Genomic DNA, 17,937 nt, shown 5'->3' on the forward strand with positions numbered 1-17,937 from the left:
CTTCCCCTTCTCTGACAGATGGACCCCATCAGCCCCCAGTAGACCAGGTTTCTCAAAGCGAGTCCCATGGTCTAAGTAGCTGAGCCCCTGGCTGTGGCACCAGTCCCATAACCATTTGTTGATCTGCCAGATTCAACTGGCCTTTTCAAACCCCATCCCTTTGACTGGGAGGACTGATGAAAAAGCTACCTGTGCTCCAGTCCCTTACCGCCGTTCCCAGGGCTCTGTAATCCTTTTTGTTACTCCTCAGACTGCTCCTGGCTGTTATCATTGTTGCCATGTGAAACAACAGCAGCAGATAACAGTCAGTGGACTGTATGAGGCTCGGTAGTCTCTTGGTGACATCCCTGATATGAGCCCCTGTTAAGCAGCACAGCTCTCTAGAGAGTGTGTCAGGTCAGCAGACGGGTGCCTCCATACCCCTCAGAATAGAGTCACCTACCACTATCACCAGTCACCTTTTCTTAGTTGCACTAGTTGTTATACAGGGAAGAGACTGGGCTGCCTTCAAGAATTCAAGAGCAGCCTGTGCCCCAGCATGAACAGTTTCACTATGAGGCTGAGAAAGAAGAACCTGAAGCTCAGCAAATGATCCATACAATTTTGGCCCTGACCACAACCCAGTGCAAGCAGGAAGCAAGTTTATGCAAGATCTGATTTTTAAATTGTATTCTCAATTAAGGGAATGCCAGGTCAACTCTAATTTCAACTAACAAGCACACTCAACAGTCCATACTGGTTCAGACATCCCACAAACATTTTTGTCTTTTAACATGTGCTATCCACAGAACAGACATACACAATACCAAAAGCTACATGAATGTAAAGAGCTGCCTCCCTTTCTCAAGACTGCCTGTGCTAATGCTGCAGTGAATATATGTCTGAACAACATAAGGTTAAGTTAACAAATTATCAACTCAGAGCTGGGGATACTGTGGCACAGGTGTCCAGAAACATCCTTTATCTGCATTTTCCTTACCTTCAATAGAGCTCCAGTCAATGTCCTGGTTCTCTGGCTTATGCAGGGCAGGGTATTTGTTGAACAAGTTGGCAATGAAGGCCAAATTTAGCTTTGGGTTCCCCCGGACGACATCTGTGGCTGTGACGAACTGCCGGCAGCCCAACCGCTCTGCTTGCTGCAGCATGCACTCTGCTCGCTGGACGTCATCTTTCTCCTGCGCCGGCAGAAAACAGGGCCATCAGCCTCACCCCACTGCCTGGCACTGCACGCAAGACCCACTCAGGGTCTCTGCACGTGGAGCTAGGTGTGGGGCTGTTACCTACTATCCAGCCATCTCACCATATTGCTTTTACAGTTATATTCCATAAAAAAGGGGATGGCTTGATGAAATTCCCAAATAAATATATTTAAATATACTTGTTACATGCTAGTAGTTTATCAGTGTGGTTCAATGGTTATTAATTTCAGCAATAATATGTAACAAAAGGCAAATAATTTTATTCTTTGAAAGCTTTGATTTCTGAAATACAAGATCATGTTGCAATGCTAAAAAGAGTTTGCTTGTTCTGGCATCCCAGTGCAACTGTGTGTTGGCCAGCAATGCAAGTAACAGACAGAAAATATCGGCATTTACTCTAAACTTATCTCATCTTACCCTTAATCCCGACATGTCAATAGTAATAGCCGGAATGCCTTCTTCGTCTCCCTTGGGGGCAACTTGGTTCAGCAAATGGTAATAAGCTCTTGAGTCCTGTGACACAGAGAAATTAAAGGGAGGAAAAATTACATCTAAAGCTCAGGTTTTGCATGCCTGAACAATGTGCCTGCATGCTTCTTTTTTATTACATCAATCATTGGGCTACATAATTAAATTAATTAAGCTGGAAGCACTTAGCAATTCCTACTTTATCCTGTATTTGCCAGATCTATTTCTTCCCTGAGCCAATATATATGCAGAACGCTCAACACACAAGACAAAATGCTGTATGTTGCACTTACAGAAAGGACAGCAACAACAAAGAGACATTAGAATTGACTTAATCTGAACATTAAATTAGAGACAAGAAAATGCATACCTTTATAATGCTGTAGAAGTCAGGCTGCTGAGCATTTAATAAAAGAAAATGCAGAAGGAGAAAGCAGATGTTTAAAGTGGATTTCAAAGCAACGCTGGAACAGTTATGGAAGAGAAAGCATAGTTTTCAAGGACAAAAGTTAAAACCAACAACAGTATCAGCATTTTTCAGGCAAAAGGGCAGGAACAAGACAAGGATTTAACATGTTGCGTCTTTAATCTTTTGTGAAATGTGGTGGTTTGACCTTGGCTAAATGCCAGGTACCCACCAAGTCACTCTATCACTTCCCCCCCTTCCCCCTTTTTTCTCAACAGGGCAAAAAAGGGGGAAAGAAAATAAGATAGGAAAAAACCCAACCCTTGTGGGTAAAACAAAAGCAGTTTTAATGTAAGCAAAGCAACGCAAAGGTTTGCACGCAGAAGCAAAAAAGAAAACAGATTTATTCTCTACTTCCCATGAACAGGTGATGTCGGGCCTTCTCAGGAAGCAGGGCTATGATACACGTAGCGGTTGCCTTGGAGGACCAAGGGTGACCCCACCCCCTTCCTCCTTTTTCCCAGCTTTATATTCAAGCAGATGTCATATGGTATGGAATATCCCTTTGGTCAGTTCAGGTCAGCTGTCCTGGTTGTGTTTCCTCCCAAGATCTTGCCCACCCCATCCCACTTGGGGGGGAAATGTCGGAAAGAGCCTTGGTGCTGTGTAAGCACTACTCAGCAGTAGCCACAACACCAGTGTGCTATCAACACCCTGCCAGCTCCCAACATAAAACACAGCACCATGAGGGCTGCTATAGGGGAAAACCAATTCCAGCTTAGCCAGACCCAGTACATGTATGGAAAATATTAATCTCACTTCAGAAATAACCCAAAGAACTGAAAATAAAGCTACTTGTTAGTGTCTAGGGACTTGACTAACTAACCCAACTAATGCTCTTCAAAATATAAAGCAGATTACCTGAATTATTGTAAATCTTATAGATCTGCATTACCACCCACCATATCTAGAAAGTGGTTATTTATAACAGAAGTGAGGTGGGGAGACACAATTAGAGAATGGCTGTAAAAGCTGAAGTCTTGGCCTCAGAGGTAAACGTGAGCCTTATTTCCCAACTGTAAGTACGGTAAGTGCAATTTATCTTTCAGTTGCAGATAGGATTTAATCAGTTGCATTATAGTCCTCTCGGTCAGCCTACAGAAATATGGGAAATACTGCATTCCCTTCCCTCTCCATGGATATTCTCCAGCCACCTCCACCCAGTGAATCAAAAATCTGTTACAATAAAAATTGTATTGTCAAATGTGACTCTCAGACTCTCCTGTTGCCTTTTCTGGTGTTTTTTACTGTATGTCAAGTAAGTCATGGTAAATGACTTCTCATGCTTCAGTCCCTGGTGAAGCCTACAACCAGGCATCTCTGGAGTGGGGCTTTTCCCATCCTATGGTGGGAGCAGACATGTCGGGTCATGGCCCATGGCTTTCCTGGAAGCCAGCTTAGACACCTGCCCTGACATACCCCCTGCAGCCCTGGGATGCTGGATGGGCCTCACTCTGTAACTTTAGTGTCTGAAACTCATCACTGTGCACCACTGCGGTTCAAATACATCTGTCTAGGAAGAATGAAGGTCCTACAGAGAAAGCTCTGCTGAAATCTGCCCATGAAGTCCCAAGTACAGGAAATATGCTGCATGGACTAGAGAGCCATCCTTGCAAGTGCCTCCCCATCTAGCTATATTATTTTTGATAGTCCCACTGAATTAAAACTTGCAGGTAAGTTCATGCAGGGTTATAGCAAAGGTTGGGACAGAGAAGCATAACCCAGGTGCTGTACTGAAGGAAAGATCAAGTGAGAGAACTGGAAGAGCCCCATCTTCTTCCCCTACACCTAGTTACATGTCTGGGTAAGGTCCAGCCTCTTCCAAACCAAAGCCAGGTCAAGAGGCATTTAGGAAGTCCAGATCCAAAAGCTATTCCTTTCCCAAACATTTGGTGTGCTGGGGCTGGCAACGGTGACTGGGAGGTCAGGAGGAGGAATACTACTGAGCAGAAAGGCAAACCCCACTAAAAGGTACCCAGCTCCATGTGTTCAGCAGAGCAGTCTCAGCTGCTTGGATCGTTTCAGTGCACAATCCTTGTTTGGAGGACAGGGATTTGGGTGTGGAGCTGCTGTTTTGCTATTGTTGGTCAATGTTTCTCATACCTTGATGTCTGAGCTGAAGTTGTTAACTTTGTTGCATCCTGCATTCTCCAGGTGATAGTTTGCCCACCTGAGCAGCAGTTCCTCTGGAGACAACTTCATCAGATCCTCCAGGCTCTCTCCTTCTCTCAGAAGAGCGATCAAGGCTAAGCAGGGAAAAAAGAAAAAATGAATGATGTTGTGAATACTTGTAGAGGAGAATGTGTAAATATTTTCTCTCTTACACATTTTGCTACCCTAGTTTCTAAAAGTGAGCAACCAAAGTGTTGCCAAAATTCAAGTTGGGTTATCATGATAGGACATACGTAAACAGAAAAAAGGTCTCATCAATAAAATGATAAGGCTGTTAGTTGTGGATCTAGTAGTGGATCATATAGAAATGCAAGACAATTTCAGTGTGGTCTAAGAACTACCCAATTTCCTTGCCTCAGATCTTAATGGAAAGATGATCGTAGAATGAGAGTGTGTCACACTAGTCTGATCTCCTTCCAATATCTTTTGTCATTCTTTGAAAGAAATACAGATTTGCTACATAAAGGAAAGAGTGGAGACCTAATTTATCTGGAGTTCCATAGATAATTTGACGTAGGGTGCTGTGGGGTTAAGCTGAACCAGAAGGGGATAATAGAATCATTTGAAAGCAGACAGTGGATTTTATCAAGAGAACAATGTTAACACTGAGAGAAGTAGGCTGGAAGAAGGATTCTTGTGAAGTTGATCATGGATTGATTTTTGGATTAATGTTATAATTTTTTTTGTATCAATTATCTTGGCAGAAATACTAGTAATGTGCTAAAAATTTGATGATGATATTCACTAGGTGGCATAGTCAATACAGAGGACGATTGGGAAATCAGACAGAAAGAACTAGATGACAGTAATAAAAATGGAATGTAATTTAATAGCGCCATGTTCAAAGACATTCACTAGGGAATTAATATGAATAACTCCTATTAGCTAAAAGCTTATATGAATAGAGGATGAGAACAACTTGAGTGTATTAGATGTCTTCTGAGCTACTGTGAGCCACCATGTGATATGACCAGGGGAAAACCAAACATGATATCAGTGCATCCCAGGTATTTCTCATAGAGGTTGGGATGTATTACTGCCTTGATACCATGTGGCTATGAATGCTCATTGGAAATAAAGTGTCCCATAGTCAAGAAAAGGGAATTTCACCTGGAACAGCTGCGAAGAAGGGCTATCAGGGAAAGAGAGAACCTGAAGAGACATCAAAATGATCTTGGCTTGTCTACCCTGACAAACCAAAGTCTGAGATGAGAAGTGAAAGAGAAAATACTAGAAAGGGAAAAATAGCTATTAAGCAGCTACCTACAAAGGAATGGGAAGTGGGAACTTTGGAAACTGGTGGTTCTGGCTATGAAAGGGATAGAAATGTGCAAGGGGTGAAGCAATGAAGTGGTGAAGTGAACCTGCGTGGTAACTGGAGGAAAGAAGTGTCACTGTTCGTTGAACGAACGACCCAGAGACACAGGGAATAAAGCAGCAAGATGAGGTGCCATGTGGACTGCATGTACACACCCACAGCCTCACGCTGAAGCTATTTCACAGATAATTTCAGCATTGACGAGACACATCTGGAGTGCTGTGTGCAGTTTGGAGCTCCCCAGAACAAGGGAGACATTGACAAACTGCGGCAAATTTAATGGAGGGAGACCAAGATGGTTGGACTGGCCTACGTGATATATGACAAGAAAATGAGAAAAGTGGGTTTGTTTAGCCTGGGAAGAAGTTTGAGAGATGAAAATGTATTGTCTTCAACAATTGCAGAGGAGCCAGAGCTGTATTTTCTCAGTATGCACAGCAAAAGGATGAGATGTTACAGTCACAAGGTGGAGGAAGGAAAATTCCAACTAGATATAAGAAAAAAAATGCCACAGCAAGAGTGGTTGGGCTCTGGAACAGGTTGCCAGACAGCACTGGAAAAGGGCCTGAGCAATCTTGTCTAACCTTGAGACAGGTTCTGCTGTAAGGGGGTAGTTAGATGGCTGAACCGGAGGACCTCCAGGGTGGACCTCCAGAGGTTCCTTCCACACTAAATTATTCTATGTTTCTATAATTATGATTTCACAAAGAAAGAGGAAATGTCTGGCAATCAAGAGCAAGAAAAGAGCAAAGCTTCCCAAATGCAGTGTAGCATTTCCTTATCCCAGATTTAGTGTCAGAGTACCAATATACCTGGGTGTAGACCATCATTCCTGACTCAGTGAGCATGAAACTGGCTCTGCACATATAAGCCTACACACAGCCTTGGACTTTGGAGTGCTGAAACTTGTGAAGAACAAGGGAAATTAGAGCAGTCAAAAAGACAGGCAACAAATACTTGAAGAAAAAGTTGAATTAAGATTTTTTTTTTAGAAGAGCTTTATCCTAAAGACTGTTCAGTGATAACAGTAGAGCACTGAAACGAAGAGCCATACATACCTTCGTTCCTGCTGATCTCTATGTCAGCAAAAAGTCCAATTTTGATGACTTGCCATAAAAGACCCAAAACCAGGTAAGGTTTCCCTTCTTTTAAGTCTTCAGCTCCAATGTTAACAACATGGCACCCAATGGCTGAAGCGGAGTTCAGGGCCAGGTTCAGATTTTCCTAGGGAAAGAAGAGAACTTACGAATGATGCAGTAACTGGACAGCTGAGGATACAGGAAGGGAGCACAGCCAAAACTAGTGAAACCTGTGAGCAGCTTCACTATGAATGCATTCACGTACATAGAATCATAGAATAGTTTGGGTTGGAAGGGACCTTTAAAGGTCAGCTAGTCCAATGCCCCTGTTGTGAGCAGGGACATCTTCAACTAGATCAGGTTGCTCAGAGCCCCATCCAACCTGACCTTGAATGTTTCTAGGGATGGGGCATCTACCACTTCTCTGGGCAACCTGTTCCAGTGTTTCACCACCTTCTCACTGTAAAAAATGTCTTCCTTATATCTAGTCTAAATCTACCCTCTTTTACTTTAAAACCATTACCCCTTGCCCTATTGCAACAGGTCCTGCTAAAAAAGTTTGACCCCATCTTTCTTATAGGCTCCCTTTAAGTACTGAAAGGCTGCAATAAGGTCTCCCTGGAGCCTTCTCTTCCCCAGGCTGAATAACCCCAGATCTCTCAGCTTTTCTTCATAGGAGTTGCATTCCGGCCCTCTGAACATTTTTGTGTCCCTTCTCTGGACCCACTTCAACAGGTCAGTGTCTTTCCTGTACTAAGGACTCCAGAGCTGGACACAGCACTCCAGGTGGGGTCTCACCAGGGTGGAGTAGAGGGGGAATCATCTCCCCTGACCTGCTGGCCACGCTGCTTTTGATGCAGCCCAGGATATGTGTCTGATCACAAGAAGCAGGGGAACACAGAGTTTCCTGGGATTACAGGTAAGTTCTGGGTCCCAACACGAAGGTAGAAAAGATCTCTTTGGCAAAGTTGAAGGATACCATGTCACAAGACACTGGAGCTCAGAGCATACATCTGCATTCACAGTGATGTCCTGGCTCAATCCTGGTTATCAAAGCCAGGCTCTCCCTATAGCTAATGCACAAGCACAAGTACAGACTTAGCTTCAGCATGGGGTAGACTCTCCTCCACTCAGTCTTGCACACATGGAAGAACGAGGGAGCTACAACCCAATCAACTGGAAGATATTCCAGGCTCAGCAGTCCCTAAGCTCTATGCAAAAGCCGTAACACCTAAGATACAAATAAGTTGCTAGCTGGCAATGTATACAAAAAGCACATAGTCATAGGAATCAGTATGAATAAAGCTGTTGAGTTCTTAACCTTGCAGTTCAGCCAATGTCAGAATTAGTCAAGCCTGGATATTTTGTTTTTGAACTGTGGAGTATGGAGTCCTGGTTTGGGAGTGTTCAATGGAAGCAGAGGGATTCTGTGATTCGCAGTGAGGGGCAGAAAGAAAGTGATGTTTCAGGAATGTTATGTTCCTTTCCCACTTCCTTCCCATTTAAAACAAAGGGTGTAAGAAAATCTGACCCACGGGTCTGCACTATTCAAAAAGGTGGCTTCGTAAACAGAGAGCAAGTAAAGCAGGCAAAGAAGCCTGGAAAATATAATTTATCACACAGATCCGCAGTCTTTCACATGAATTTCATTACTGCTGGCATGACAGAGAGATTTGATTAGATACAAAATGCAGAGAGAGATATAGTGTAAATTCTCATAAGCTAGAAAAATTGGAGCATTTCAAATTAATTACCTTTTTTCCACCAGACAGCTGTAAAAGGGTTACATTAAAGTGGAAGCTATATTGATCAAATCATGTCTATGTGTGACAGGGATTGATCTGAGCTGCATCACTAAGCTATGCTGCTGACCAAAACGATTAGAACTGAAAAATGTGGTATACAGCATAAAAATCCAATTTAATGGCTTCTGAGCTTACTTGAGCCTGGCTAATGTTCCATCAAATCAGAGTAGCTGAGGGCTAAACTGGGTTAGGTTCATATCTATTCCATATATCTATTTATATTCTGTACCCAAATACATAGATGCTGTTTATATAAAAATAACTCTTTACATACTGCTGTGTGAGAAACACAACAAATAGGTGAAAATTAGCTTTTTTGTCCAGTTTTTAAATCATATACATGTGCACATAATGGAAATAAAGAATGGATTTAGTGTTCAAGGTGAAATAGCATGGATTGTAAAAGGCAGGCAAAGGCTATGGTCCCATCTCAGACATGTTGCATACCACAGTACTTCCTGGATCACAGTTAATATTTTGGTGAGCACATCAGACTGCAACACAGCAGTTGTGAATTCAAGTCCATGGCCATGCCTGTGTGACCTTGGATGTTGGGTTCCGCCTTCTGAGAACTACTCCAACTGGAATTGATCACTGTATTATCTAGTGCTCTTGCATTTGAATGGCATCTACCACAAAGGTATCTAAAACTTTGAACTGGTAAACATATGTTGGGCTAAGTGCAAATACAAACACTGTTTAGTCAGATTGCTCATATGTTTGGAAAGAAACAGAAATATGTCTTTATGTTTTTATGATGTAGACCTGAGCATCTCACTTTGACACAAACAACAAACAGCTGGTATCTCCAGCCTCTGCACTAAGTGATTATATCAAAGCATCCTAAGGGGAAAAGCAAAGAATTTTGCTGTATTTTAATACCTGTATTGTGAAGGGCGTGAGTTTCTTTTTGTTGATTGTTCTCTCATCAATGGTATCTGGCACTGAAAAGTTGATCATCTTACTGGAAATAAAAGAAAAAATAGCAAGAAATACATTACTAGCTATGTGCACACAAAAGACAGATATAACTTTTGTCACTACACTGTAGGACAAGTCAAAGAGCTGGGAAGTTACTGAACAAATATAGATAGCCTCTGTTTTTACACGTACACACAGAGGCACATGCTCAATACTTGAGCAATTATTTTGGGTCACATGCAGATTGTACTATAGGTGTGATGCCAAGAATGCCACAAGGTGAAGTTGTGCGAGAAGCTTATTGTGTAGAAAATTTCTGTGAAAAAACTCGCTATCTCCTGCCACTTTATGTGAATCCCCAACAGTCCTTGGACAAAACTAAAACCAAGTAACTCCTCAAATTTCACTGACTTCATCTTATTGCAAGGGTCCAGAGGCAAGGAACAACTCTCATTTAACATTAAAGAAGCTTTGCATTTTTAAAGATAAAAGAAGCAAAAAACCTAGCATTATTAAAGCCCTGAATCTGCAAAAATTCATGAGCTTAATGTAAAAGTCAGCAGCTTCCATTTAAGCAGAGACTTGAGTTTCTGCAGACTCATGGTTCCCATTTGTGAGGAAGATAGGTATTATTTACCAAAGCACAATGCCATCACCAACTGCCTGGAAGAGGTCATCTGTTTCTGGATTCATTGGGACCACGTGCTTACAGTCAGGGTCCTTCTCAAGGGCTTTATTAATCCAGTTGACAAAGGCATACTTTTCTTCCTCTGTGGACACAACACCAAATCCATCAGTTTGCTGTGCAATACCTCTACCGTAATATTACTTACAAAGGCAGAACTCCTGGGGGAGAAGACTCTCCCATCAGTGTGAATGATCAACAAACCCTCACAAGGGAAGAAGGCTCTGAGGAGACAGGCAAATGAGCTGAAGACAGCAATGGGCTTGAGCTGATTAATACTCCTTCCATGTTTCTTCCCACTGACTGGGGTTGTCCTGTCTCATGAGGGCAGGCATATTATAGAGACTGGCAATGAAGTTCACATGATTCAACTGTATGCTGCAGTTGATATGCTCTGCTAAGAGTAATCTGTACTTACACCATAATTTTGCATTGTTGCATCACTCTGCTAAATAGAAATCCCATGTAACTTCAAATAAGTTCAAGTAAGTGAATTCTGTATTGCACATGACAGCCTCCATATGTGGAATATCTAGAAGAGCCTGGCCAGGATTGCACTCTGACAAGGAGCATTCAGAGGGTAATAGGCAACTGTTCCCTATAGTTCAACAGGGCTGTAACGTAGTGTAGCTATCCTGTACCAGCAGCAGCTCACACCAGCCCCAGAAGCTCAGGGAAGGTGTTGTCTGTGCTCAGGTGGGTGGAGACCTTGGAAGCATCCTCCACTCTCCCTTCCCCAGAGAGAGTCAGTTCCCCACCATTGCCCCTGGAGAAGATATCCAAGGGTGGTACCTCCTCCCTGTGGAGTTGCTTCAGAGCAGGCTATGCTCAGGAGGCAGCAGAAGCAACCGTGGCTGCCCCAAACTTTCAGCTTGGAGAAACACACTGGGAAAAAGCCCCAATGGGGTTGTGCCCACTTTAGAAAAAGATCTGGAACCATTTGGTTACAGGTGTTTACAGAGAGACTACCAGACTAGTAAAATGTGAAAGGAAATAGGTTAGCAACAGTGGGGAACCTGTGCCTTGCCTCACTGGTGAGCAGGGACAGCAACAGGCCAGTCTTTGTGCTGCTGCAGCCATGCCGGGAGGCTGTTTGCCAGCAGAGCTCCAATGCATTTAAGGTAAGGGAAGCTAAGATGGATGGAGCTTCCTCCAGTAGCCACAGCTCTGTCCACCCCAGTAAACCAGCTCACACTAATTTTGACAAAGAAAGATGCTGCTCTGGTGCTTCATTACCTTTACAACTCTTTGCCTTGCACCAGCCTTGCCTGAACAGCCACCAAAGCTCACCAAGGCCAGAGCACCCGGTTTTGCACCAAGATAAGGTGCAGATGGTCTCCAAGGGCACACTTGTTCCTAGTTGCTATCAGTGTAGGACAGCCATACCTACCTGAGTAAGAGTGTTGTGTGCCAGCACTGGACTGCTCGGATGTCCCACCAATAGCACAGATGCCCTCCTTTTTGTTGATTTGTTTTCGGAATGACTTAGCAACATCGTCACTCTTCAGGTTTTGGAAAATCTTTCAAGCATGAGAGACAATTTTAAAATTTTGGAGAATTAAACCAAATCAAAACAGTGAGCTCTTGGGCCAGGAGCCACGTCCTGTCTGCTTCAAATATAGGGAAGCACAGCTTGTGCATTATTCAGCAGGTTTCTGTGCAAAAGCTGTGTATCTGCCATGGTAGAACAGGACCATACACAACTTTTATGTTTTCAAAGCAGTGAACAAAGATAAGCTAAGTAACAGAAATGCATATAGTATGAAACCACAGAGTTAAAATGTGCAGTAGGAGGGCCTTTAACAGTTTTGGTTTGAAGAAAGGACAAGTAAAAATCTGTTTCTCCATCTCAAGTGAAATTCCACTATTTTAGCATTTGCTTTCGTCCTAGTTAAGACCAGAAAAAGAAGGGGTTTTAATAGAAAAAATGCCCCATAAATTTTCAGTTTCAATCTGCTGAAATTTTTCATAACCATCTAGTCAGAATATAATCTTTTTGCATCTTATAACTGAAAAGCTTTATCCTGCTGCATCAACCAAACTGAAAGATATTAAGTCTAGTCAATACGCAGCTGCATTCATGTAACTTGCCCCAGTTAATTGCAGGATTTCTAGTTTGGTTACCTCCTGCTCTCATCTTTTCCAGTGAGGGGACTCCTTGAATTAACTAGATGCCCATGAGACCCTTCTTGTGCCTCTGCTGTGCCCTGGGGACCACCGTGAGTATCCCATCTGGCATCTTACTTACTGAAATAAATAACATCTTACTTACTGAAATAAATTCATCAAAACTGATCCTGCCATCCCCTGTGGTCAAATTCTGAATGAGTTCTCTGGCTTTATATCCTGGGAGAGGGAGATTGGCTGCCTTCAACACATCTGTTAAATCATTGGCATGGATGAAGCCGTTCCCACTGATATCTGCAAAGATTAAAGCAAACATTTAGATTCTACATCAGCCGAATGAAATTTTATGCACACAAAGGCTGTTGGTTTTATTTTACTTGGGGAAGGGTACATTATATACAAAGATTTTTTATCCTGAAATCCAATATTTTCAACCACTGTGGTGTCATTCACACCCAAGAAAAAATTATAATCACTATTTAACAAACAAAAACTCACAGTGGTGAATATATATGTTTTAGACATATAATAATATCCTACCAAAGCTAGGTTTAGATGGATATAATTTAGTTTCCAAGTTTTACATGTAGACAAACGTGATTTATAGAGGGACTATCCTCTCTACAGAACAGCTAAAGAAAATGGAGTTGACACAATACAGAGTTACACCTTACACATGTATTCATAGATATAACTTGTGATTTCGGCCTGTTTTCTGGCCAAACTCACAACTAGATACTACTGCATCTAGTATCATCAGAAGTCATGAGTTTAGATGCTTGGAACTGCATGTGGTCATCCTTAGAATAAAAACTTGGATGTTTCTCTGTGATGGTGCTAACATGGATAGTCCTGCTGAGCCTGTTGCAAGATCCAGGGTAGGATTTTATGAGAAGATCATCAACACAGGTTAAATAGTCCTTTCTTCAACACCAGTTTGTGAAAATCTCCACAGATAAAAAAGGAAACTGAATCTATTGTGTGGAGAGTTTCTGTTAAAACACTATGGTTATGTACATAATTATATATAGTTATATAGTTATATATGGTTATATATTTATATTTGGTTTTCAAATATCTGTGTATTTCTTGTTCTGCAGGCTCTTTTTCCCCAGCCCAGATACTGAGGTGATTTCAAAGGCACTCAGCTCTCAGCATCAGTGGCATGGACTAATACAGATGGCAGAAAGCATCCTATCCATTTCTGAAGTTGTACAACAGAAGGATCTGGACTTGGAGAGAGAAATGTCTGGGAGAGGAAGGACAGCTTCCTTCCAGCATTTGTCTTGTCAGTGCACCAGGTGTAGAGGGCACACACCATGACCAGATGTTTAAGATTCCCAGCCTGGACTACTGCGTGCTCAGAAGTCAAACCACCACCACCTGAAGCAGCAAGGACAACTGACTAACACATAACCCAGTGAGGCTGACAGATCTGCTAATAAAAGTAAGTGAATTGTGAGAAGCACAAGGACCTTTTCTTAGAATTTGGGTAGACAGTGACGGGTCTGCATGACTTTAAAGGAGACAAATCAAATGAGACCTTTAAAGGCTTGAAAAGGAAACACACACTTTAAAAATATATGGGGCTTTAGAGGTCATAGTAAAGGGATTACAAATTTTGTAGCTGTTTGCACATTTGTCCTCTGCAGACTCTTTCTCCTCAGAAGAATTAATCAATTTACATTAAAATAAAAACATTTTACCTTCCAAATAATTTGTCAGGAATAAACAAAGTTCTTAGGAAAACATATTTCCAACATGGTTTTCTGTTTTCTGTACAGCTTTTGAGGTTATTTCATAAACGCTTCTGCTCATTGCCCTGCCACCTCTCTCCGGTAAGAGTCCATTGCTCTGCAGCGTGCTGATGTGGTTTCATCTAGGAGGCCTGCAGTGGCGGGAAAAGGCCCTTCTGTGGTTTCTGTGACACAGCAGATCAGCACTGCAGTAAGCACCATTTCCTCATGGCTGATTGGTACATAAGAGCCTGCTACCGCTTCACACTTCTGCAGTGTCTTTCCTGTTTGCTGTACTCACCGACTTTGCCAAAAGCCTCTCGTAGCTCTCCCATCTCCTCCTCTGAGAAGTGTGCTGTTGATGCCATTTCTTATTTCTCCAAGTGGCAGGTCTGCAAGAAGAAAGCATTTGGGGGTTTTGGTGCCTTTTTTGAGTTTGTAATTGTGATGAAAAAGAGGGGTTTTCACTTGAATTTGAAAGTCTTGGAGCAGCTCCCCATAGCTGAAAACCCAGTTCCTCTCGGCATCCCGAAGCCAAGTGAAGGGGTAAAATCCTGTGTACATGAGATACAAATCCATGTCCCTCCTGTTGTTTTGCCAGGCCCTACTCAAAATCGCAAGTTTTATTTATACTAATTTAACTATTAAATTTTACCTCTGCTGACCTTTGTTTCTCATGGAGAAAACAAACAAAATTGTGCTGGTTCTTCTTGTTCCCCCTTTGGAAACACAATTCACTACGTGCCTTTTCAGCAGTGCTGGCAGAGAAGCAGCAGCCCTGTCTGCTCCTGGGGCTCTGGGCTGGAGTCATAGCCCAGATATTTGCACCACCTACCTTTGGTTACCTAATGGGGAGGCTGGTCACCCTTACAGTGGATGGATGGAGAGAAGCTCCTTCACAAAGTGTTCAGAGCACCAGGTCAGGCTTCCCAGAGGGCTACTTCTCTTCCTGGCTATGGGGAGAGTTTAGGGACTTGCCCCCAAGGTACCTAAGTCAGTGCCTGAGGTTGGGTGGCACTTGGGTGGCTGGAAGGAGGTTTCCTGACTTTCGTCTCATCAAAGATATAAAGCAGGAGAAAGGATCAGACTTCCCCTTTCTAGGCACCTTTCTTAATAATCAGAAAGAGAAAGTTTACTTCCATTTGTCACATCATTTAATACACTGTCAGAAGATGTACATTATACCTCTCTGTTTTTTCACACACCTACTGTCCCTTGCATGTATTCATGAGGAAACTGTTCAGGCAACAGAGTATCTATTATTCTATATTTGTGAGAATGACTCTAGTGTCCTATGTCTCTTTAAGTATTAATTAACCAAGCAACTATTTAAATAGAATAGAATGGAAACCTGAGTTGATCCTAGAAAGTGGTTGCTGTAGCTACAGTGCTCAAATGAGGAGAAAAAAAATCAGAAATACCTCATTCCCAGACTAAAACCAACATGGCACCCTGGAGGCTTGGATTCTTGGATATAGAAAGATATAGAGGGATAATTTTTTAAATTACAGATTTGCTCTAGCCCTCTACAAAAACACAGAGTCGTGTACAGCCTCTCTAGGCTTCAGATTAATGCTCTCCTGAACTGTCTGTGAGAACCACTATGGACTTGGGGCTTTGAAATAACCCAAAGGCAATCTCATGGGGTTAGCTTTTTGTCTTCTGCCTCCCTGTAGTATCATGCACCCTTTTTCTGCCTCATCACTGTGATTTTAGGGTGAGAACAGCTTCCAGAGAAAAATCTGTTCATTCACTCCAACCTTCATAAATAGAGAAATGCAGCATAATCCATAATGCAGTCGCTCTTGGGGCATGAGAACCCAAGAGTAGTTTTCATCACAACAGTGATGGTGGTTGCTATTGAAATACTAATATAATATTGAAAGTGATTCTAACCACCATACTTTCAAGGATTACCTGTAAAAATCCCTGAGATCCACTAGCAATGTGGGTTATGTAGGGTAAAATTAGATCCATAGTCTTCCTCCTTCATCCTGGTATCTTTCTTGTTTCTGATTCCTCACTACCAATCTTATTCTGTGCATGCTGAATATTTTTGCAACATGTGGATTACCTAAAATGCACCTGGACACATGAAAATCTTACACTAACAGCAAGAAAATCTATATTCCACTGGAAGATCATCCCTTCCAGTCCAGTCACTTGATCAAGCAATATAATTTGCAACACAACTTTTAATAGCATTAAGACTGTTCTAGAGCTTAACAGATAAGAAACACCACAGGTTGTTGCCTATAACATTACTTTTGCAAATAGATTTATAACCTTGACCAAAAAATATCACCAATGTAAAATGGACTTTTCTTGATTGCATAAGAAGTTGTGATCTCTGATGAGTAACTAACTGATCTGTTAAATACAGAGAATCCTATTAATAATATATATGTTTCCATGTGTGGGCATTTATACAAATAATACATAGCAGGATGAAGGGCTTCGCTGTAATGAACCCTTCTGACATATTTTTAGGTCAATATTACCCACTCTTGTAAACGTGGTTATGCTTAGCTGAGAAATCAGATGAATCTCTGCACCAAGCATGAGAACTGGTCCTCAATCAGCCTAGGAGTAGTTGTACTTGGGTGATGGAGGTATTGTGACTGCCCACTCCAACACGCAACTGAGTTTCTTCTGCATTTTCATCCCTGCAGCATCTCTTGATTTCAGCCTGTCAGCTCCAGCATCTAACATCACCTGGTATCACTGACTAAAAGTCCACTCTCTGATAGCTTAGCTATCAGCAAAAACAAGATTTTGAAAGTCAGCAGCAGCTGGGAGGGAAGTTCTTAAACTTGGCGTGATCAAAGATCAGTGAAAGAATTGATGTTCCTTAGAGAGAACAAGATGAAAGTCAGCACATGCTCAGATGTGGAGGCAGGACACTGAGGGGAAGGCAGCTCCACAGGTCAGGGCAAGAAAGACAGTGGAACTGCCAACAAGAAAGAAATGGAAGGTAATAAAAATTCAGAAGGAAAATAAAACACTCCTTGAGACAGGCTGAGCTTCAGAAGGCATCAGGACTTCCGGATTAGACACTGCCTGGAAGTGACACTTCATTCTTGTTTGCCAAACAGCATAAACCTGCTATTACAAAAGCAAATATAAAGTTGTGCAAATACTCTCCTTCCTCCCCAGAAGACTGTTGAGTTACACGTTAATGTAAAAAAGGGAAAATGGTCTAACCTAAGCTGCTGAGAATTGTAACAAACTGATATCAAAAGAGCCTCTACAAAGCACTCCCTTTCCTGCTGTCATTTCCAAACCGATACATTACAGCCATGCTGTAAAGCCTCCTTTTATTTGACCTTATCCTCAGAGGAACCTAACTATCACACTGATGTTTTAAGAGATCTAATAACAAACCACTTTCAGTCTGAAATATAAAGGAAGAACTAAAATAATCTCAAACCTGAATGTTACTGCTAAATTGAAACACAGAGATATTGATGTTCTTTCGTCTCTTTCGATTTTGAATCCATAGACTGAGAAGCTGACTGGTTATGTATTACTTGGCAAAGTGTGCACCCACAATGCAATATAAATAATAAATAGCAAAGCCATTAAAACCTAAAGGTCTCCAGGACTTGTATTAAATTGTTACCTTGTTTCATATTTTCCTCCACTTCTCTGGTGTTTAAACCGGTGCAGGCAAGGCAATGAAAACTTTAAAGATGTGAAACTGCACTTTACAGCTAGACATAAAGTTGTACCTTTCCCCAAAGCAAAAAAGCAAATTTCATGGGGCAACACTATATTTCACAAACACGTATTTAAGTCAGCAGGAACAATTTAACTGTGAATTTGGTGCTGAGAAAGTTGAATAAATACCAGCTCTTTTCTGCATTAGCCTTTCCTTCCTAGCTGATATCAAAGAGGCACCACCAGCAATCCTCCCCCAATGCTCAGCCTGCCCTGGACAATGTCACCAGCATGCAGGAAT

At 42.0% G+C, this 17,937-nt stretch overlaps 1 protein-coding gene across 3 annotated transcripts in view; it reads right to left on the bottom strand.

Annotated features, from left to right (window-relative positions):
- LCP1 (lymphocyte cytosolic protein 1) overlaps positions 1–17,937 on the bottom strand; it is a 35,428-nt gene that overhangs the window by 9,712 nt on the left and 7,779 nt on the right. For all 3 annotated transcript variants that reach the window (XM_074859646.1, XM_074859644.1, XM_074859645.1), the window contains exons 2-10: positions 14,278–14,368; positions 12,386–12,534; positions 11,504–11,633; positions 10,066–10,198; positions 9,390–9,471; positions 6,682–6,847; positions 4,237–4,379; positions 1,617–1,712; positions 980–1,175 (exon numbers count right to left, since the gene is read on the bottom strand). In XM_074859646.1, the coding sequence (XP_074715747.1) occupies positions 980–1,175; positions 1,617–1,712; positions 4,237–4,379; positions 6,682–6,847; positions 9,390–9,471; positions 10,066–10,198; positions 11,504–11,633; positions 12,386–12,534; positions 14,278–14,344 (1,162 nt within the window). In that variant the 5' untranslated portion in view covers positions 14,345–14,368. The remainder of the gene's footprint in view (positions 1–979; positions 1,176–1,616; positions 1,713–4,236; positions 4,380–6,681; positions 6,848–9,389; positions 9,472–10,065; positions 10,199–11,503; positions 11,634–12,385; positions 12,535–14,277; positions 14,369–17,937) is intronic.

The sequence above is a fragment of the Strix uralensis genome, chromosome 2 (genome assembly GCF_047716275.1).
Source record: "Strix uralensis isolate ZFMK-TIS-50842 chromosome 2, bStrUra1, whole genome shotgun sequence".
NCBI lineage: Eukaryota > Metazoa > Chordata > Aves > Strigiformes > Strigidae > Strix > Strix uralensis.